Source organism: Homalodisca vitripennis, chromosome 5 (genome assembly GCF_021130785.1).
Source record: "Homalodisca vitripennis isolate AUS2020 chromosome 5, UT_GWSS_2.1, whole genome shotgun sequence".
In the NCBI taxonomy this organism is placed as follows: domain Eukaryota; kingdom Metazoa; phylum Arthropoda; class Insecta; order Hemiptera; family Cicadellidae; genus Homalodisca; species Homalodisca vitripennis.
Window position 1 is genome coordinate 47,775,492 of NC_060211.1, and position 23,195 is coordinate 47,798,686.

At 32.7% G+C, this 23,195-nt stretch overlaps 3 protein-coding genes across 14 annotated transcripts in view; 1 reads left to right on the forward strand and 2 right to left on the reverse strand.

Moving 5' to 3' along the window:
• The window catches only part of LOC124362108 (troponin I), a 69,884-nt gene that overhangs the window by 33,741 nt on the left and 12,948 nt on the right, over window positions 1-23,195 (reverse strand). For all 11 annotated transcript variants that reach the window (XM_046816298.1, XM_046816300.1, XM_046816296.1 and 8 more), the window contains exon 2: window positions 1,423-1,464. In XM_046816298.1, the coding sequence (XP_046672254.1) occupies window positions 1,423-1,437 (15 nt within the window). In that variant the 5' untranslated portion in view covers window positions 1,438-1,464. The remainder of the gene's footprint in view (window positions 1-1,422; window positions 1,465-23,195) is intronic.
• Window positions 1,826-17,884, forward strand: LOC124362109 (protein mono-ADP-ribosyltransferase PARP12-like). 2 transcript variants are annotated; one of them, XM_046816305.1, is made up of 4 exons: window positions 1,826-2,087; window positions 8,539-8,658; window positions 13,571-13,826; window positions 16,624-17,884. In XM_046816305.1, the coding sequence occupies exons 2-4, from the start codon at window positions 8,542-8,544 to the stop codon at window positions 16,869-16,871; spliced, it is 621 nt and encodes a 206-aa protein (XP_046672261.1). In that variant the 5' UTR covers window positions 1,826-2,087; window positions 8,539-8,541; the 3' UTR covers window positions 16,872-17,884. The 2 variants fall into 2 exon arrangements, with proteins under 2 accessions (XP_046672261.1, XP_046672260.1); XM_046816304.1 differs by having other exon boundaries at window positions 1,827-1,984.
• Window positions 5,778-6,281, reverse strand: LOC124363456 (piggyBac transposable element-derived protein 3-like). The gene has a single exon (XM_046818705.1). It carries the CDS (start codon window positions 6,279-6,281, stop codon window positions 5,778-5,780), a length of 504 nt encoding a protein of 167 aa, XP_046674661.1.

Consider the following 23,195-nt stretch of genomic DNA (forward strand, 5'->3'; position numbering starts at 1 on the left):
AGTAAAGAAAAACTCTAAAAAGTAAAAAAAAATCACTATTCAAAAAATCATAGAGAAAGTCATTAGTTTACTATATTGTGCAAATATTTTGATCATGAGTAAAATATTATAACAAAAAGCACGGCCTGCTTGGCTCAAATTCAGAATATACCTGTGTAAAAACAATTTTTAAGATGTTGTTTTATAACTATGTGTATTCCAGTTTTGAATTAAATAATGAACAATTATCTGCAATCACATTTTCAAATTTTTTGCCATTTCAGATGCAGAACTCTCTTAAACAAACAAAAATGAACTAGCCGTGAAATAAGTAAACACAATTTGTTTCAGATGGACTGAATTTGCGATATAAAGGGTTTCATTTTCACAGCATTCTGCCAGATTACTAATAATCCTCCAAAAACATAAAGTTGGAGAGAGGCGAGGGCCGTGTTTGGCCTACGCCTGCAATTATGAATCAATTTTATTTCATGGTATAACATTCTTGTTCATAACTACTGTGCCTGAGGCACTACACGGGAGTGTTTTAAAATAAATAACACATACTAAAGTTATAGTAATAATATTGCAGAGGGTGTGTTAACATTAGTTACTCCCCCCGGGATTTAGTTACTTTATCTTCTACAAACACATTGTTTACTTTAAAGCTAAAATGAACATTACATATTGGTTCGGTAGTATATATTACAAGCAGCCGCGGTTTGAATCCTCGGCATTATAGTCAAAATGTGATGATTCTTTAAGTTGTATATTCTTTAATCTTCATTTATATTGTTTTGTATATAATTTTTGAATGATTAAATCCTTACATTACAGAAAAATACGTTTAAATATTATAGCTTAATGTCTTTGTTTTATTTAAAATCTTCTGAGTGAGATAAAGAGACCTGAAACGTCAAACCATGTTAAATTTTCCACCATACCTACGCTATGTGTAAAAACCATTGGTTGGTCTGTCGCGCTTAGAGATCGAGTTAAAACAATATTAGTGCACTCATTTATGCACCTGATACGATAATGAGAACACCTCTTCACCTGCACTACACTATATTTTGTAGTCTAGGGTCTCTGATGATCGAAACTATGTAAAGAGTTCATTTTCCTTCTTTAGCACCGACTGTTGGATCTCTTCATACGAACAATACTCCAGATTCCAGGAGTCAAGTCTGTTACGGCGTCAGACTCCACGCACTACACTAAGAGAAATGTGACACGAGCTAAACTCAACTTTAATGCTTAGGTAATGAAATATGTTTTTTAGATGAAGGCGATAATCGTAATTTTCGCACTTATCGTAAGAAACTTACGGCGATAAACGTACATAAATCAAATGAGTAATAAGTTTCGGAAATCTACTTACATAGATACACTCTTCGCCAGAAAAGGAAATAAAATGTCCCAAAACTCGAGTACTCACCTTACCTCATCGTCGGCCATTTTGTGTCTTCTTGTGTTCTATCCGACCTGAAACAGAAGAGCCAAAAATATAATGTTAAGTAAAGTAATATACTATATGTTATTGGATTGTTTTAAGTAGGGCTAAAGAGCTGGCTGGAGGCAATCCTACTTTTTAAATTTCTTAGTTTATTGTAATAGCTTTGTTTTTCATAGTTACAGGAAATGACAACGTAAAATTAAAATTACTTCTATATATTGTTGGCTGTATGCCCCTCGCCTCGCCTCGATTTTATAAGGTAAAAATTAACGCACAAAAATAACGTCTAATTCAAATTTGAATGAAAAGGCCGATGTTAAAATATTGATGTGTAGTCATCGATATCTCGAACTAGATAAATCGATGTTTTACGTCTAATCGTATATGAGGTGATGCTGGGCTGACGGAGATCGCGCAGTGATACTATACTGATAATAGCGGAACTATTATCAACACCAAATTAACCAGCGGAGAATAGGAGTGTTTGCAGTTTACAGTACAGAACAACGCTATCTACACATACAGGCGATAAGGAAGTGTTGCCGGCCGGTAGGTAACTTAATGACTATTACTTCCAAAATTCAAACTGTGATTGAAGTTGTAAAGTAGTTTTGAATTTGACACTATCAATTTTGTCAGGAAACAATATTAGGTACTGTATGTTGCAATCTACCTTCTAAGTTTAAAATTTAAGATTTTATTTGTTTCTTGTTAATATGTAGTCATCCAAATATAAGCTTATAAAAGTTTAATTTTGTAATTTGTTAATTCACTTACTTTAATAAAGGACAGTTAGTATGTCGGTAGCCATGATTGTTTCTAGGAGGAATAAGGGTTTATTAATTGATCAGAAATGAAATCAAATGGGAGACGTAGGTGATAATATGGAAGATAATCAGGATTAAGATTCAATTTCAGGAAGATGAATAAACAATACTACATTTGAATTTCACGTATTTAACTCGGTTGGGACCACGGTAGGGTAACCAGATAATTTGTGGAGTGGTAAACCTCCAACTTTGTACTCCATACAACCCCCTCTTCCTGAGAGGACAGCTGAAAGATTTATTTCTTGAAAAATCTCTTTGATTTATTCATACAATTAGGCCTACAGTAAATGTTTGATCATTTCATAACTTATACTTAAAAACAAAGACTGTATTTTCTAAATGGTTTAAATTACTAAAATATAATTTCCATTATATTATGTTTACCTTTATAAAAAGAATTGTAAGACTTAAGATTTTACTATGAAATTCTAAACATGAACAACTATTCAATTTGCTAATTATAGGTGTGGGTGATTGGCTTTGGAAGAAAGGATATTTACTAGTAATAAAACTACAAAACAAAGCTTCATAATCAAAATTATGTCTCTTGATAAAGTTCCAAATTATTAAGTGTATTTTAACTTTGCAGCTAAATACAAAACTAATATAATTAATTATTAAAGAGTAATAACTTTTACATCTAGGAAGTCTTCATGCAAACCAATTTTTAAACAACACAGAATTGTAACTGTTATATACTGAACACTTTTCTATTCAAGAAATAAAAGTTTAATTTGTTTTCCAATATAACATACACGGTTTGAAATCTTGTGAGGGGAGGGAGAAAACTTTAAAATAAAACTACCTATGAAGTACAAAACAATGTGGTAGTTAATAAAATTTACTGTAATATAAGTGATACTCTAGTGATTAGTTTAACGTTGTATATAATTTCTCATTTGTCTTGTATCTTGTATTATTTTTATTTGTGTTAATTCATTACTGTCTTAAATATTGTATAGACATTTGCTTGTGTTTTTATTTTATATTCAAAATTTTATTTTGACTTCAATTTTCATAAATTGTAGTTTATATTTTAATTTTGTTTTTTAATTTATATTCTTAACCAACATATGAATATTTGACAGTATCACGTGTTTCGTAGCTTAGTTATAATTGTTGTGAATTCCAGGACTATTGATTGTTCTGAGACAATTTTTCAGGGCCCTGAATGTCATGATAAAAAATTGTAACAATCCCAGTTTTTCTCAATGTTTTGTCAATCTAGACAACCTGGGCCAAAAAAAATTCTTTTCAAAAATTGGCCACTATTTTGAGAATTTCCCCGAAAACCATATTGATAAATTAACAAAGTACAAGTGTTTTTCTTAGAGTTGTAAACAAACCAAACTGGAAGCCCTGATCCAGATAAGAACACTTATAGAATTGACTATGCTCTTGACTGTACAGTTGGAGGACTTTAGCTGTGCACGTGACCTTGAGTGTGGGTGATAGGCGGGAGGGGTGGCGGGGTAGTATTATGCGCTGCATCCCGAAAACATTTCCTGTGACACATAGGTAAAACCCTCCTTTCAGGAATCGTATTGGACCAAATAACTCATCACACTCGCTAAAATCAGTCTGTTTTGTTACAGTGCTGATTGTGGTGGAATTAAAAAATAAGAGAATACCAAATAATAGCAATAATAGGACTTATAGTTGTTTTTTATAGTGTTGTTTAATGTGTTTTTGAAAATAACGTATTTGTCAATACTAATCTGCAAATCGAAATCGTGAGTTTAAAGTTGTTAAAGAGATTGTCGCGCCTTCATCTCAGCGGCTAGCACGTAAACGCAACCCGCCACACAGATAGCGTTTATTTGTTGAAAGGGTAGTATTAGGGCCCTACGAGCACAGCTAAATTCCTCCAACTGTACTTGAGGTAATTCAGTTTTCCAATAAGAGTTAAACACTAGAATTATGGGTGATGCCTTCTTTTAAAGATATGACTAACACGAATCCATATGCTGATTAGTTTCTTTTGTTGTAAAATTTGTAATTTTTGAATACATTTTTACAATATTAAAAGACAAAAAGTGATTAAATGTGTTCTACTTATATCTGCAAAATAACATAACAATATTAAAATAAATCGGACATGTTTTTCTCTCCACAAAGCAGTTGTCGTATATTCATGCCTATGAATTTCAACAATTAATTGTCTAACAACAAATTTAATGAAAAGTTGCTTAGGTATAACTAGATTTTGTAACCATACTCCCTATTTTTTTAGAAGTGGTATTATAGGCAAAAGTACAGTAAAAACATTAAGCTATAGTGGGAAGGGTTGATCCGATGCGAATGTTGAGTTTAGCTCCATTTCATCTTCTGCTTATTATACGGTATGATACTAAGAGAGAATCTTTATGACTTTATAATGAAATCTAAACAAGCTCTTGATATACCTCAAGATGTTTTATGAGCTAAATATCCCACCTGAGCAGGTTTTAGAAATGCCCACCTGATCAGGGCACTCACAGATACCCATCTTAGGTGGTAGTTAAGTAGGCAATGTCCAATCATCAGACTAGAGAACAATACAATGTCTATTCACCCTCCACTTTTGCACATGAGTGTAAAACCTAGTACTACACATGAAATCTGGCACTGTTACAAACTTGACTCTCGGAATCTAGAGTCCATGTCTATCTGTAGAAATCCAAAAAATTGTCTGTAATGTTGAAATGATCTGAAGAGTTCATTTTCAATGTATTCATCTCTAACTTTCTTCGATCTTTTCAGATGGATGTGAACACCAGATTCCAGGAGTCTAGTCTGTAATAGTGTTAGATTTCAGATGCTGCACCTTAGTGAAATGGTGGACTGGAGCTAAATTAACATTCGGACAGTAAAAAAATTAAAATAAGAATTTTATCAACTATTTTATTTTCTGTATAATCAACATATGAACAAAAAGTTATATGGAGCCAAACTCAACATTCAAACTCTACATAATGTTACAATAACAATATTCTCAAACCTTTTGTTTTCTGTATAGGCGAGATGTTTGTTATATTTAACCCGTTTCTGCCCAAATTATTTTTTTGTCAGATTTTTTGGTGGCCTTTGGTTATTTGCTTTATTATCAGTTATTTACTATAGTTTTTAGTATGAAATATGTAAAATTTAATAATAACAATAAAATTATAGCATGTCGACATATGTCGACAGTGGGCATGAACGGGTGCAGTTAGAGAATAGAGGCTAATGTAGACATTTGTCGACAGTGGGAATGAAAAGGGGGGTTTTAAAATAAGTTAAAAAAATGAAATAATGATGCTTTTATTGTTCCATTACAGTATTTATGAATAGATTACATATCATGAAAGGATTGTATAAGAGATTACTTCCTCAGGAAGTATGGAAAGCCTCCGCACAAAGCACATGGCATCCAACTTGACAAGTCTTTGCACCGTTTCCTTGTTGCTTTGGAACACAGTGCGCAGCGAATTTGCTTTTGAACTGTTTCTAATGATGATCTTTTCCACTGAATCGGATTTCAGGCAACACCCCTACTGGATACTGTCTGGCTTGGCCGTCCAGCAGAGGATCGATGGCTTTGTGCATGTTCGCATGTACGTACGGACAATGTAGCGGGTGAATCCAAGAAGATCTAATTGTTCTTCAGCTCCTTTTGGCGTCATTCTGTATAAAATCCAAGCATTATTCATACTCACATTCAGCATGTATTGCAACCATTGGGCCAAATACCACTTTTTGTTGCGAATATGAATACGGTAGGTAGATACATTTTCATCTAGCCTATCCACCCCACCCATATTCATATTGTACCAATTGACACAGTTTGGCTGTGGCACAACGATGTGTTTTTTATTGCTAGAGGACCAACGCTTTGCTTTCCCCTCAGGATGAACGCCTGTTGCTGTCGACGCTATAGTAAAAACACTGTTGTCCATGTATCTTACAAGTGTTATGTTGGTGTCTGTGTCAGTTATTTGATGGAAAGTACCTCTTGGTTCTTTCTTGAGAATCTTGAGGTTTACGAAGAGGGGCATCCTCAACTCTGTCTACCCTTATGGTCCCCTGTACCATGATATCCCTGTTTTTTAACGCTTCAAGCAGTTTTAAAGATGTAAAGAAGTTGTTGAAAAACAAACTATATTTTCTGTCCTGTGGGAGTTCAGATATAAGATCAATGACAACTGAGCCTCCCACACCGAGCTCAGGAATAGTTGCATCCAGTCGCTTTGCCCTGATACAGTTTCCGCTTGAATAGCGTAGCCTAACCTTGTAGCTAATATCCAAACTTTATATCCGAATCGGATAGGCTTCCCATGGATATGTTGTTTCAACCCGTGCCTTCCAAAATAAGGTACCATGGATTCATCAATGGATAAGTAAATGTCACCTGGGAAGTAACGAAGCCATCGCTCGTTCAGCATGCACATAACAGAGCGAACTTTGGCAAACTTGTCATCTTTGTCTAATTTTATCATTTTCACAGAAGTGAATGTTTTTCAAGATATCCTGAAAACGAATTACGTGAAATTGCACGTGAAACTGCTTCATGATGTGTGTCCTCTGCCGTTTCCCAGTACATTCTGTAACGGAGCCATAGTGTTGTATCCTGATAGAAAAAGAATGGCGAAAAACGAAAAACAGACGTATTTCCATTTTTTGATGTAGAAAAGTTTAATGTTTCCTTTTTCTAGGGGGAATATTGATTAGTGCAATAAAACAATGTACTCTACGACCTCGTCATCAAAGAACATTTCAAACAGTTCTACAGGAGAATAATCATTTGACAAGAAATTCGCACGAGTAAACTCTATAGAGCTTACATCTGCAATGTCTTTTTCTTCCCATGTACGTTTTGACTTATTTCCTTTCACCTTCTTTTTTGTTCTAACATCTTTTATTTGTTTTCTTTTTTTAGTTCTGCTCTCTAACGTATTTTTACTAACTTTTCCTTGGGTTTCTTCTTCAAAAACAACATCTACGCTTACTACACTGTCATCTTCGTCCACAGGTTCCTCAAATTTCTTATCTTCTACTTGTTCCACTTCTTCTTGGTCACTTTTTTCTTCAGGTATTCCACCAATTCTTATTGTAAACTAACCCATCTTCAGTTAATTTTCTTCCTATCAGCTCACCACCAGCTCTGAGTTGGTTGCCAGATAAATGATTTATGTTGCCACTATCATCGTCATCGGAATCACAGTCACTGAGGGCTGGATTATCTGGTGGCTCAATAAAAAATGTTGGATCTATAATATTTTCACTCTCTTGCCAATATATTAGCGATGTCAGCTACCGTCAACCTAAAAAATACAATTTGTTGTAATGGACATCGACCCCTACCGCTGGTGCCCACTGTCGACATTTGTCGACATCAATATTTATGATTGTAAAATCGATACCCTAAAACAATATTTTACACGTTCAACACAGTAATACGTCATACACATATCTTATATCACTATAAATAGCGTACGGTAAATAATATTATTATTTACAAGGTTGTAATACACTTACCTGTCTATCAGTGACATAGTGAGGCTGAGAGTCAATCAGTAGAGTTGTTGACACAAAAGCACCAAACTAGCCACTGCCGCGGCGCATCAACTGCTAGTTCAGAGATACCAACATAACAGCGGGATATTATCGTAAGAGTCCTAGACAATCAAAATTTCCCCACAAAAAAATATTAAGTTGCGTGTCGACAAATGTCGACAGTGGGAAGAAACGGGTTAAATAAAGTCGGTTAAAAATAAAATTATAGGGCCAAAGACCTACAAGGTAACAAGTGAAAGAAAATTATTGGCAGATAAATATCGCCCTTTCATTTCTTATAGTTAGGACGGTTTTTTCAGCATATTGATTTTTTATTACAAGTAGGGTTTAACAATATTTGACCTTCAACCTTAGAATTTTCAGTTAAATTTCTCTCAGTTATGGGGTGTTTGGAGAACATTGTGCTGTAATCTTAATTTATATAACATATTAATATATTTATACTAGTCACTTTGTCAACCTCACACAATAGCATGACTTGTAATATTTTTTGTACACTCTCCCAATTTGGGAAGCAAAGTTTTTTCTTTCCTCTTTGAAATGGATGCATGCAAAGTAGGTATTTCATAGAGACTTGCTTGCAGTGAATAAACACCTTTAACCAATAAACTGGTCTATAACTTAACCTTGTGTTAGTCATCAATCTGCGATTCCATGAGTTGGGAATTATCACTTATGAACTTTTCAGACGATGATTTTTGTAAGTAGCTCTATTAATATATATCATATTTGTTTCAGAAAATGGCAGCTGCGGTTAAATTATTAGATTATGAAGATCATTCTGAGGAAGTTTTAGAAGAAATATATGGTACTGAAAAACTTTCAGTGGAACTTTCAATTCGTTCTTCTATTCCAAATGTAAGTTGGAATTCGTAGTGCATATGCAGTAGCTTATACATTGTTATAATGTATTATGTTCCATTTTGATTGAGTCAAATTAACTTAAACGAGTTGAACATTAAGTAATTCTGTCAGATTGCATCTACAGCAGCATACAGGGTATAGATAAATTAAGAGTGTCCGAAAAAGTGAGTTTCTTTTTTAATTTTCAATTCTTTAATACTTTTTTAGGTGATTTGGATTTACTACAGTAGATGTGTTATGAAAAAGACTAAATTAAAAGTTTTTTAAGTTTTTTTTTATTTATGTAGAAATTAATCTAATTATGCATAAAAGTTATTTATATTTACAAAATATGAGGATAAAATAAAATATTCAGCATTTTCTTATAAGCATCCTAAGGTACAAATTAGTAAACCGTACACAAGTCTCCTCATAAATCTTTGATGGTATAAAAAGCGTGAAAACAGTCAGAAACACAAAGCATAACAGCGCAATCCCGGGACATCGTGTCCCGGCGCCGCTGCTCACCGACACTGGTCTATCTGCTCACATGGCATCCTCTCTTTGGCTTGTTCTTCTTATCTGTAGGAGGGATGGTGGTGGGAAAATGCCGAGCAGTAAGTCTCAGGGAAGCATCTTAGGCAAAAATTCATCTGTAAGTCTTTCTCGCACCATTTTACGTAATCAGTAAGTACTAAAACAGCCACGTTTATTTACTCATAGTAAACACAACAAAAGTTTTACAATCAAGGCAACCGATAACTTAAAAGTGAGGTTGCAACCTGTATTCAGTACACTAACAGAAGTATAATCAGTTAATGGTACAATGACTTGCTACTCAGTTCTAGAGTAGTGGAATCCTTTTACCTATTCTTTGACCTGCCATTAGTCCAGAGCATTAATATTTAGCACCAAGCATTCGTAATGAACTCATAATTTATGTGATAAAGTAATACAATAGATGCATTAAGGATTAATGTATTATATCAGACTAACACAGTTCTAAGCTGTATTGAGTTTCAATCAACCTGTTTTTATTGTGTATGGTATACATGTCTGACCTAAATTACGAATAAAGTAAAGAAATAGACTGAATAATTTATCAATAAATGCTAACTTATTATGACAAGTGTTAACCCTCTAATAAGTGTTGACTATATTTACCTAGTAAACGTATATACAATTTTCATACAAGTATTTAGAAGTTTTTCGAGCGTATGCTAATGAGTACATATAAATTAACAAAGAGTAACATATTATGTATCTTTTTCAGTAGTTATATGCTCATTACATTACAGCATATAATATGCTCATTAGATAGGGACAACATTAAGAGAATAGTAGAAATTATGTTCAAAGTCTGTCCAGTAAATATGCAAACTGAGGTCATAAAAACAAATTTGCAAAATTTAGTCAACATTGATTTTGTCCCCTTTAAAGTACTCTCCATTTGTTGCTAGGCACTTATTCCATTTTATTTTCCACTTTTTAAACCACCATTGGAAGTCCTCGACAGTTAGGCTTTTTATTTTTCTTGTTGTTTCTATTGAGAAATCCAGTCTCATTTTCAATTGAATTTTTCCAGTCAGTAACACATTTTTCAACTTTTTATCTAGTGTCAGCAGCTTGGGCACTTAAAATCCAAATGTTTTGTTAGAATAGTGTTTACTGTTTATTTTCCTAGATTCAGTTAATCAGCTATCATTTGGACAGTTCTTTGACGATCGGTGAGGACAAGGGTGTCCCAGCCTTGCATCATCCGTGGCGTTTTGTCTTGTCGGCCATTAAAACATTTAATCCACTAAGTATTATCACAGTATTCAGCTGTGTACAATTCAGTAATTTCTTGATAACTTTTACCATACTTCACCCCAAAATTTTTATTGATTCATTGCTCTGTGATTTCATAAGTTTCCACTTTCAACAAATGGTAAAAACAAGGACCACAGAAACTAACATAGCTACCACCATACACACAGTTCGACGATCTGTCAAGCACTGATGGTTCATTGGGTCTCGAGCAACTAGCGCCGCCAGTGCGCAGAACTATAGTCCACGTCATGGCCGCTAGCTTGCATAGGTTCGTGTATTATTGGACAGACCTCGTATTAAAATACAAATGTACATGACAAAGGAATTGGCCCTTGAAAAATGAATATTTATTTAGAACCAATCGGAAAAGTTTCTCATTAGCTGTAATGAAATTGATTTATCAATCAAGTTATGTTATGTCTTTTTATTAGTTAGATTTTCTATAAAAAACAGTTTATTGCAATTGTACCCGTACATTGAACATGATCCTCAGCTTAAAAGTACCCCTCGTTCCAAAGTTTATATAATATATATATGTGTGGTGTGTGTGTGTGTGTGTGTGTGTGTGTGTGTGTGTGTGTGTGTGTGTGTGTGTGTGTGCGTGCTAGCTATATAACGCGCCTAGTGGAAACAATAACTGACTCAAAAAGAGTTTAAACAGTTCAAAAACAAGTTTAAACTTGATTTGCATTACAAGTACAAAATTTGATTTTATAAATATCTTGGCCAAGTTTGTTGGCCAGATTGGTACTCTGTTTTGTTCCAACATGGCGGGCGTTAAAACATTCAAAACTCTGTTGTTTATGTAACTAGATAAAAAATTAAAAGTGCTCTTGGATACTAACTTTTCATAACATAAGATTTCCTAAACACTGTGTATTAAATAATTTTTTGTATATCTAATAGTTTTCAAAATATTATTACGTTACGTAAATAGACAATAGACAATCTTTCTTTATTTACACAATCATAGAGATCGGTATTGGTGTCAAAACAATGTTACATAAAAATGAAGTTCTATCTTGCGAGTGTTATCTTTAAGTCTTCCACTCCATGAATTCCTTTTCGCTATAGAAGGGATGATCTTCAAGCCATCAAAGGAGTTTTCCCCTTGAAGGTCTTTCCCGTGTCTTGTTTGATGTGGTCTGGCAGGTTATTGAAATAACGTGCTCCCCTGAAGGTTGGCTTCCTATCAGAAAAGCTCAGGTGATGTGCTGGAAGTGAGAAATCTGAGGCATTTCTGGTGTTATATTGGTGATAATCTCCAAGTTTTGGCTTGTTTGAGATTACTAGTAGAATTACCTCGCTTATGTAAAGTGCAGGTACTGTAAGCATTTTGTGCTCCTGGAATGCTCTTCGACAGCTGCTTTGAAATCCAAGGCCTGTTAAGCATCTTATTGTTTTCTTCTGCTGCAAGAAAACTCTTTTCATGTTGGAGCTAGTGGTTCCACCCCATGCTGCTATGCCATATCTAACATGTGCCTCAAAAAGAGCAAAGTAGGCAATTCCTGCTGCAGATGTTCCGCATATTTCTTTTATCCTTCTTATAACATAGGTGCTCGATGCAAGTCTCTTGCACAGCACATCAACATGAGCCTTCCAATTGAGGTTCATGTCAAGATTAATACCTAAATATTTTAAATTATCTTGTACTTTTAAGTCAGGTATCCCATTCTGTGTGTTTCCTCTTTCGCTATACGTCATCTGTACAGTTTTACTCTCATTCAAAGCTAGGTCGTTTGTCCTGCAGTACTGTTTTGCTGAGTTGAGGATGGTTCGTGTATCTATTTCAAGTTGATTTTTATTTTTGTTAGCCAATTTTAGAACAGTATTATCTGCATACATTATTGTTTGGCAGAGGTTGGTCAGGTACTGAGGTAGGTCGTTTGTAAGCAAGAGGATGAAATAATAATCCTATTATTATTTCAGTTGTCACAAAATTTAGCTGCTTAATATGACTGAGTTGAAAGGAGTATTTCTTATTCCAACTTGATTACTATATAAATAAATATTGGTATTGCTCTTTACTATATTTTGTGTTGCATAATTGTAGTACGAGGCATGTTCATGAAGTAAGTACCGTTTCATTCTACTGCCGCCATAGTACTGTAATCGGTGTTCCGGAGTCCTGGTTTACTGGCTATTCACTCACGCCATTTTAGTTGTTCTATATTGTGTTTTCAGTTTTCTCTGAACGTTTAAAATGTTAAGACAATTTTAGTGATCCTGCGGATTGTGAGATTTATTCTGTAATAAGATTTTTTAACGCAAAGAATGTGAAACCGGCTGAAATTTATCATCAACTTTGAGATCTTTACGGGGAAGACGTGTTGAGTTAAGGAATGGTGAGAAAGTGGGTTAGAATGTTCAATGGCGGTCGAAAAAATGTGCATAATGAGAATCAGAGTGGGTTGTCCTTCTCTCGTCACGACGATCTGAGATCTGGTAAGGGCAGTTGACGAAAAAAATCCAAGAAAACGCAATCTGACAATTTCCATCAAATTTCATACCCTCTTTTGTACAAAATTGTTACGGACCGCTTAGGTTATCGCAAGCTATGTTCCCGATGGGTTTCAAAAATGCTCACTAATGTGCATAAAACCAAGAGACTCGGAAGTGCTTTGATTTTTCTCACATGGTACAGTGATGATGGTGAGGATTTTTTAAACAAAATTGTGACAGGTGATGAATCTTGGGTCCGTCATGTCACACCGGACATTCAAACCGCTGGTGACATTCAAACATTGGTTCGACAATTTTGTTGGGTGCAGTTCGATCACCTAGGCGGCTAACGTTTTGAAATCGACGATGAAATGAAAACTGCCGTGGAGTTGTGGTTACATTCGTTGGCGGTAAGCCTATACAAAGAGGGTATAGACAAATTGATCACCCACTAAGACAAGTGTTAGAACATCAATGGAAACTGTGTCAAAAAATAGTTTAGGCTTTCATGTAGAAACAAAATTGTGTTGAAAAAAATTGTTTTACTTGTTTTTTTTTCACGGTACCCACTTTCTGAACACGCCTCGAATTTACATTTGTACTTTTGTATTGTATGGTTTAATCTCAATATCAGAATGAAGAATTGAAATGTAAGTAACTTCTTATTTTACAGCTTGCAATCACAAGAATATGTAAAGTGAAGAATTGTTTTCTCAAAGGGATGTATGAACTTAAAAAGGAGGAGTATAAGTCACGCTATGGCAATGTAACCGAGAAGGCTTTGTTCCATGCCACTAGTGAGTGGAGTGTGGACTCAATTATCAAGAACAACTTAGATTGGAGAAGGGTTTCCAGAAGCAAGTTTGGAATGGGTGTTAGTTTCTCAAATGATGCAGACTACGCAAACCATTTTTCTAACAGCAATAATGGTATGTTGTATAAAAATCTGCAAAATAATTGTTTGTTAATTGTAACAATTTAATTGTATAATTTTCACTTTTAGTGCTAGCATAGGCATATCTATGATGATGTAATAAAGGGTGTGGGGGAGATGGGTTTGCCACTACTGGAAAATTTGGGAATTTTCAATACATTCTAGTCAAGTTACGGCCTGAGGGCACTGCCCTGGAATATTTTTAAATGCTATAGTATAAAAAATTCCAAGTTTAACAGCCTCCTGAGAGCAATATTCTTATTTTATGCCCTACAAAACAGTTTAACCTAAGTCACAATTGTTGGAGACCACCTGATAACACAAAAAACAAGAAAATTACATTATTTTAAAGGGATTTCCAGAGACTAAAATTAGAACAATTGGTGTATCTTAAGAACTACACGTCACATCTTTCATCATTTATCTTGAATTGATAGATTATAAAATGGGCTTCCTGCATAAATACAGTTTTTTATTTCAAACCATGACATCCATGATAAAAAGATATATATATATATATATATATATATATATATATATATATATATATATACTATATATAACAAAACAATCATGACACAAGAATTAAGTAATCATGTTTTTTTAACAGCTGAGAGGTTGATGTCCACGCATAGTCGTAGAATATACGAATTTCTAGTTAAATATCAACAAAGCACAATATTTTGTTTATCTAATTTTGAGTTTTCATACACAAAGTACAGTACAAAGTCATGTAAGTGATCTGTAAAATTACTTTTGTAACAATGATCAAACTAAGGTTACATGAATATAAATCAACCTGTCATAACAATGACTCTAATACCATATTAGTATTCTTTTATGATATAGTATGAGACAAACTATTACAGGTATCATCCTGAGATCTAACAGAGAAGGTACAGTATTTTAATAACATTTTTCAAGTAGCAAATATGCTGAAGCTATAAAAGTAAATATTTTTATTAAGAAAACCAAATAAAAATGTAGGCAAATATTGTAACTATAAAGAGTGTTTTCAATAAAATTTATGTTAAAAACATTTCAACAGAGCATACCGTAATAACTACTCATTTATCCACGGTTTTAACTTTGAAACTCTTACATATAACTCTTAGTTTGTTATAGAGTTATACCTCCAGTATTAAGGTTTCCATCATTAAAAAAGGGCCCAACAAACTGATCCCTCACAATGCCAGGCCAAACGTTTTAATTTTTCAAGGTGCTGGATATGTTGCTCTCATCCAGTGAGGGTTAACATTAGCCCAATAATGATCATTATGTGTGTTAATGTTACTGCTTAACATGAAAGTTGCTTCATCTGGCAAACCAATATTAATCTTATTGTATTATCACCAATGTTCCACATCATTATTTCACAAAATTCTATTCGACTATCAAAATCGTCCTCACTTAGCTCATGTATTAAACGAATTTTGTATACCTAATATTTGAGAAACATTTCTTGTTGATGCATGATAATTCGCTACAACAGACTGTAAAACGTCTCTTATATCTGTAAATGCCAACACTTCATTTAAACGTAGAGTATCACCAAAACATGTCTTAACTTTGTAATTCCAACCAAAAATTGAACATGATGTTGGATTTCATGATAAGATGAGGGAGGTCTACCCTGCAGCGGGTAATAACTGTAAAACGTTCGAGTTTGTAAGGAAAGTGGTTGTCTATTGAAGTTATTTACCTTCTAAATATGGATGTTCATGATTTGCCTCGATTAATTTTTAATTAATTTCAACGAGCTGCCATTTTGTACTAAGTTGAGATAGAAATCTCTAGTTTCCACTGCTCTTCTTTTGAGCCCCCCCCCCCAAATTCCATTTTGGGGAAACGGTAAAAGTTTATTGGCAGCACTGTGTTGCCCTAAGTGTTTGAATAGACTTTGTTATTAAATATTTGTATTCTTTTTTTATGGCGCAATCGCACCTTAATATACAAAGTCCAGAAATCGAATTCCCTGATAAAAATTGTTTTTCCCTGAACTCTTCCATTTTCTTGATAAAACCTTTTTAGGCATCTTCATCTATAGCAGTACTGCTTCTGCTGATTGCTCCATTCAAAACTTTTCCACTGAAAGAGACAGCAGATGAAAACATTTTTCATGTCGTTTTCCGCTTAAGACCTCTTCTTGCTATTGTCACACGATTAAAAAGCTTTCTTTTTATGTTTAGTTTAATTGATCTTATCTAATGTATGCCAGATAGCTTAGAAAAGTAATAAAGTTGTTTCACACACCCCATACCTCCCTGGTATGCCAAACCACCACTCTTCCGCCAAAGAACTGAATACAGCCAAAAGAAGACCATTTAAAATTCAGTTTCTATTTTCCTATTGATTCACTTAGACATTTTGAGATAGTGCCTAACTTTTTGGATTCATTAAAATTATGTGGCTAAGCTTAGCCAAATGAAAATTGATTGAGACAATACACCAACACCTCATTTCTCACATTTATCAGTGTTTTATCCCTCATGGGTCTAAAAGAAATTTTTTGATTTCAAGTAGACATTTTAGAGCAATTTAATAAATGGATGTGTTGATTTTTGAAGACACTAATTAATTCCCATCGAGTACTTTGTGTCCTCCACAATTTTGAGCAGTTGTTTCCAAAATGTTTAATTTTTATCTTATATGTAGCTATCAAATATAAAAAAAAATTATAAAAAATAATATTAACCAGTTAAGTTAAAAATAAGTATACCAACAATTTTCTCTCTTAAAGTTTCTTTTTAAAGATTTACCTTGGTTAAGCCTCAACTGGTTTTTATTTTCAGGAGTATCTAGAGCAATAATTATCGCAAATGTACTGATAAGCAGAGAACATCTTGGAAGTCCTGCACTGACTATTCCTTTGGCCAACTATGATACCACCACTGGTACAAGGAATGGCATTAAAAGAGTCTACGTCAAATACAGTGATAATGAATTCTTGCCAAAATATGTAGTTTTCTACAATTGTCCAGACAAGACCACCAGCAAATACTACACTGTTCGACGTTTACACTGCCGCCGCCGTTGGTGAAATTATTTATATTACTACAACATTTCTTTTGGTTAATTTCATTATTAAAGAGGCCTTATTTGCTATTCACTTGACGAATGGGACTTTAAAATACTTTAATTTTCATTTATGTATTTTAAGACATATTGTTTTAGCTAGTTTGTTTTATCGTGTAAAAAACACAAGGTATGCTCAAGTAGTTGATGTAGTAAATAATTTAAAAGTACAAAAATGGTAAAACTACCATATTGGATGATTATATTTATTATACAGTTTCCATAAGAATGGTAATAATTATATACGTATTTACAAAATATTTTTGTTGCATTTTTATTTACTTTTTATTACATTTTTTCCTCACTTTTTAAAATGTTTTCAAACAAATTGTACACATACAAGATTTTACCAATTCTCTTACTTATAACGGTTAATTTTTTTGTAGATGATATAGCATATAGGCTCTTGGGACATCTTTAAATTTACAATAATTTTGACATTGTATACTTTGTGTTTTTCCTAAAGTTTATTTACGGTTTTTACATTTAATTTTACTAATGCAAAAGTATAAAGTTTAAATACAGTGTGTAAATTTTGACTCCTAAAAGAGAAATTTAACAGCTAAAAGAATTACTATCTTAACATTTATCACTAGAACTTTTGTAACATGTACATTTTTAATGTTCTACTATTTGTGTTAAACTCTATTCTAGTATTTTGTAAAAACGATCAGTATTTTTTATTAGTCATACATTTAGGTCCATATTTTTTAAACCTGTTACTATATAAATCTTACATCTACCTGTATAGTTATATTAGTCATTCAGCCACATATAAAACAATGACATTATGTGGAACCTATTTGTATTTTTATGGCAACTCTTAGTCGTATATTAATATGTATTTTTTATTTTCGACCTTTCAAGGTATTTTATAGTTGTAGCATTAGAATTTACATTTTAAAACTTGTGCCTTTAAGATTGTAACTCTTAACCCAGTTTTGTATTTTTACAAATAAATAAGGATTTTGATAATAATTGTTGTGTTTTAATTTTGAAATAACTTGCAAAATCTGTCGGAATTGTGTAACATATTTATTTTATATACATTTTATTTCAAAATACTCAATGATTTGTGTTTATAGTAACGATTCTAAGATTTCGTTCTGGATGTTTATATCAACTCACTTATTTGGAACATTGGGGAAGCCTTTCTCCTACCATACTTTCTACTCCTGAGCCTTCATACTAATTTTGTTATTATTAGTACTGAAAAAATCAATCCTCTTACGAAGACAAATCTATATAGGCTGTCTAAATTAATTGGAAGAATGAGCAAGAGTCAATTTGCGGCTTTTGACATTTTTTTGTTTCTATGACTTGAAAGACTACAAGCCATACTATATAGGCTGGTTTGTTTTAATTACTGTGCATATGGTTTTTTTTGTGCATAATAAGTTGTTCATGCATTTAATGAAATATGAATTGTTGTTTCATGTATTACAACAAATTTACCATTTTATATGTCACCCCATGCAGTTTAAATTTTGGGGGATGTAAATTGTGGTAATTGAAAATAGCCTAGATATTAAACAATGTGGCCAGGTTACTAAACTGCTTGACCATTGCAGTATAATATTAGGACTGTCTGGCCACTTTGGAACTCGTAGATAATTTTTCAGCTGACCTTAAAAAGGATGTGGCTATTGAGATTCCTGCAATACAGTATCAGGTTTGCTAGTATGTTGTTCACATGGCCATTCAAGCCCATGTAGAATGTTTACTATTCAAGCTAAGTATATACTGTTGTATATTTCCTTTTTCAGTACATTGTATGGAACATTTATATGTAATTAAATTTATTTTTCTAGTTCAATTTAGTTTTTTTTTTTTTTTTTTTTTTTTTTTGCATTACGAATAAAAAAGTAAAGAAAACAAATTCCAAAGTAAAACTATATAAATAATTATTTTTGTAATTTTTAAATATACAAAATGTTTCCCAAAAGATTTTTTTATGTAAAACATTCCACTTTCCAAAAACTGTTTCAATTTTTTTACAAAAATAGTAAAATTTTGCATGTTTACAAAAAGCCATATATTCACATTCAAAAAATCTAAGTAAATTTCAATAGATTATTATATTTTTAAGCTTTCAATATTATATACCACTTGATGGCGAATTTCACGATGAAAAGTTTGATGTCACTTGATACAATTACAACTCTTTAATAAAATAAAATGTAACAATATATTATTGCTAACCGCGTTTGAAATGGACATCTTTCTTCAGGCAAGAAAAACAGATGTTTGAAGCTAATGGTCTTGTTGAGGGAATAAAAATCTGAAAGCAGAGGTGTAGCTAAACTATTCCCAAACGAAATTTCCTGTGTCAAAACTAGAAGACAAAATCCCGTTACTTTGTATTCTGTCACCGTGGACGAGCAGAAATGGCAAACAAACATTGTGTATTACAACTTATTAACTTACCTGCATACTTATTAAGTGTAATTATTCAATACAAAGTACATCAAATTAAACTGTGAAACATTCCAATTAATCTGTTGTACAATTGACAGATCCAGAGTTAAATACTATTTGTTGTCTTATTGCTGCTATTATTATTTGGGTACGTCAAAAATTATTAAAATACAGTATATGTTACAAATAGATTTAACAACGACTCAAATTTCAAACTTATATCAATCATTTTAAGGATCATAAAACACTTAGTCTTTATATTAAAAAATGATATTGGTTAGATCCACTAAATGATAATGCTGATTGTACCACTCGTTCATTTTCAAGTGATCATCGTAGCCAAAATACAGTGCCAGAAATTACGATTGTTTAGAATAAAATATTGTACATCTTGACCAAATTACCTATCCTAGTTTTAACTTCATACACTATAGTATTTATTTCAGTTCATATAGAAAAGTAATATTCAGTCATCACAGAATCATAATTTCTCACTAGTGACTCATTGTTGATGTAACTTGAGTGTAATTTGTTTTCCATGGTTCTTATGGGTAAGACACTCCAGATCTTATTAAGCTTTTATTCGTTTCAAGTTAAACAAATCAATACTCATGATTTTAACTGTGTAGTTTTTAAAAGCAAACAGAACATCAACAAAGAAAATTTGTGTTGTGAGGTAATAAGCAAGGAAAATCATAAAACACAACAATGGCAAGTTTTATCAGATGTAGCAGTGTTATGGCTGGGACTCTTATCAACAGCTGACAGATTATTGATAAACTGCACAGCCAGCTGTTCTCAGCCTTGAGTCATCTCACACTCAACACTTGACTTGTCAAGATGTTTTAGTCTAGCAGTCAATTTGCTGTGTATGAGCACACAACTTGTTTTTCTTGGAATCGATAGAGGGTTTTTTTTAAGAAAGAAAATTATTGTCTGTCATGCTAAAATTGTTAGTGGTCGAAATGAGAGTGGATCAAAAGGGGTTTAAAATGTCAATCAATATTTTTTCCAATTTTTATTTTTACTTGGTTGATACTATTAATACTGACCCTTGGTGTCATAATAATAGTTGTATCATTGTCAGACAACTAGATAAAGAGACCAAAGTCATCACTTTATCGTTTGTGTATGGTTAGCTGACATTGATTTAACTTAGGTACATGTCTGACGGTTGGTGTTAAGTGGTTCAAGCTGAGAAAAAAAATTATCATTTCTCATTTTTAACTTTTATCGATACTCTTACATTTCGACCTCCACCAAAACTAGTGCAATTTTCAATAACAATATCTATATCCATACAATTTAGAAAACTATAAAGTTTTGAATCCAACCTCATTACAAAATTATATATAGATAGATGTATTATATTTATATTATTTCTCGGGGCAAAATAGCAAACTCCAATTTTGCAATGGAAATATAATTTATTTGAATTAAAAGTGCAAAATATCATAGGACTCCTATCATATCACATCACAATGCTTTCACTAAGAATATTATGAACTTCAACTTTGGAGTTCCTCTACATTGATCTGAAATAGTACAAGTGTTACTGAAATCGTGGAAGCTATTCAAACAAATACACGATATGTTGCATAGAAATTTTGGGGCGAAGCCGTGGGTATGTGCTAGTTGAATTAAAATCGGGACTCCATGTACTGTTGTCTGCTAAATACCTCCCCCTAATGTCAATATTCAGCTACAAAATTCTTTATTGTTTTACGATTTTAAACTGATATGTAAAGAATGTAAACAAATTATGTACAGTATAAGTGAAGTTTTAAAAACTAACAGCATGTGCATTTCTAATTTTCCCAAAGCGATATAAAATAGTAAAGATGAATTTTAATAAAGGAACACTTATAAGCAACATCTTGCTGCTAACAATAACTCAATGGAACAAGCCAATTTCTTGAAGTGGGAAAAAATAGTAAAAAATAAAAAAATCTCAATAAATTTTGCATTCAAGTACAAAAAATTGTTTTGATGCTATACAAACCTATTTGCTAGTAGGCTAATGCAGTGATGTAGCTAGAGGCCTTGGGAGAAGGGGGTGAATCTAAATGAAGAGCACACCACACTCTGTTATGAAGTAAATTTGAGTACATCAGATAGGCCTAGTTCAAAGCAAAAATTTAACTGGTGTATTTAAAACTAGTTGGACTGCTGTTATATGAACGTTTTAAAATTTTGCTCGGATTTTTTTTAGTTACGTGACTACCGGTTGAACATAACTTTTATATAGCGTATAATGAGTGAAAACTTCAAAAACTAGTGTTGCTTTGAATTTGTTACATATTTATAAATACTTTGAACTCTGATAATAGAATAAGTCCAAGGGTAATATCCCAGAGCGTATATATTGAGGCTTCATGGACCTGATGTAATATTCTAGTATACTGTGGTTATGAACATTGAAGCAACTAAAACATGTTAGAGCTAAATTATACCTTGCGTACTTATTTAATATTTAAACCAGTAAAAAAGGCTGCTGGTATTCAAGGCTGTTTAAAATGTATGGAAACACCTTAATAATTTTTAAACTTTAGCAGATAAAATTTACAAATTTTGCACAATGTTATATGTTTATCTTAATTACCTATTTACGCAAAAACCATCACACACCTACATTTGGAGGATGGCCTGTTGGGTGTCATGGAAATCTTAAAATTTCAGGCCTAAAACAATTGGCTAGCATATAGTTTTTAAGATATTTAGTATTAGAACGTAATGCCAAACAACACTTCAAAATCTGTATATATTACAAAATGATGGCGGTTGTAGCAAAATTAATATTATACCTTTAAATGATACCACGCCCCCCACTAGGAATTAATCTATTTAAAACAGAGCACTAGGAGTATTCTTATGTGCACTATCTATATATATAAAAGAAAGTCATGTTAGTTACACTATTTATAACTCAAGAACGGCTGAACCGATTTGGCTGAAAATTGGCAAGGAGGTAGCTAAGAACTGGGAGAAGGACATAGGATACTTTTATCCCGTTCCCGATTCAGGATTCCGCCCCACTGGTCTCTAAAAGTTACAGAAATACCCGTAAGAAATGCATTGCAGCAAACATATGTTATTAAGTGAAAGAGCCTTTTCAAATTTAATCAGCTGTTCTTTGTAAACATATATAATGCGACAAAAGAAATATATGTTTTTATAATTTAATTATTATTTTAAATTTCTTTACACTTATAGTTTGAAAGCATAGAGGAAGCTTAAGAGAAAGAGCAAATTTTGTTTCAACTGTTTCTGCAATCACTGTTAAACATAGACTTTACTATCCAGATAATACAATTCAAATTTGACGTAAAAATTCACCTTTAACTGCAATATTAATCTAATATAAACCATGCTCATGCTTGATCAGAAGAGCAATGCAGATATCAAAATTACTATCTTACGTTGGCTACAAATATAAAGAATGTTATAAAACCAACCTTAGTTGTTTTTTTTTGACAGAAGTATGGTTCTTTAAACTCCGTGTGTACATATTCTCTCGATCGAGACAACAAAGCAAGCTCAATCATGGCATCAGAGATATAACTAATTTGATCCAGAAGTGATACACGCGCAAAGCCTAAAATAAAAACCATACGCAATTTCGCTTAACATCTGAAGCTCATAATCATTAGACTGTAATAATGTGTACCTAAAATATGCCTATTTTCGTTTCAAAATTACATTGAGCGCCATCATTTATTACTTTGTATGTGCGCTAATGAATTCCGACTTTTTGACTCCTGTCCACGATGGTCTAATATAGTTCAATTGTATACAAAAATCATAGAATATTGGAGAAAAATTCCAGTTATTTCACAGTTGCATATTGAGACTGTTTTAAAATTTAAATCTT

Bases quoted from the DNA above. Each gene is read 5' to 3' on its own strand.
- LOC124363456 (XM_046818705.1), bottom strand. From the start codon at position 6,281: ATGCCCCTCTTCGTAAACCTCAAGATTCTCAAGAAAGAACCAAGAGGT.
- LOC124362109 (XM_046816305.1), top strand. From the start codon at position 8,542: ATGGCAGCTGCGGTTAAATTATTAGATTATGAAGATCATTCTGAGGAA. The intron at 8,659-13,570 runs GTAAGTTGGAAT...CTTATTTTACAG, and splicing joins TTCGTTCTTCTATTCCAAAT to CTTGCAATCACAAGAATATG. The intron at 13,827-16,623 runs GTATGTTGTATA...TTTTATTTTCAG, and splicing joins TTTTTCTAACAGCAATAATG to GAGTATCTAGAGCAATAATT.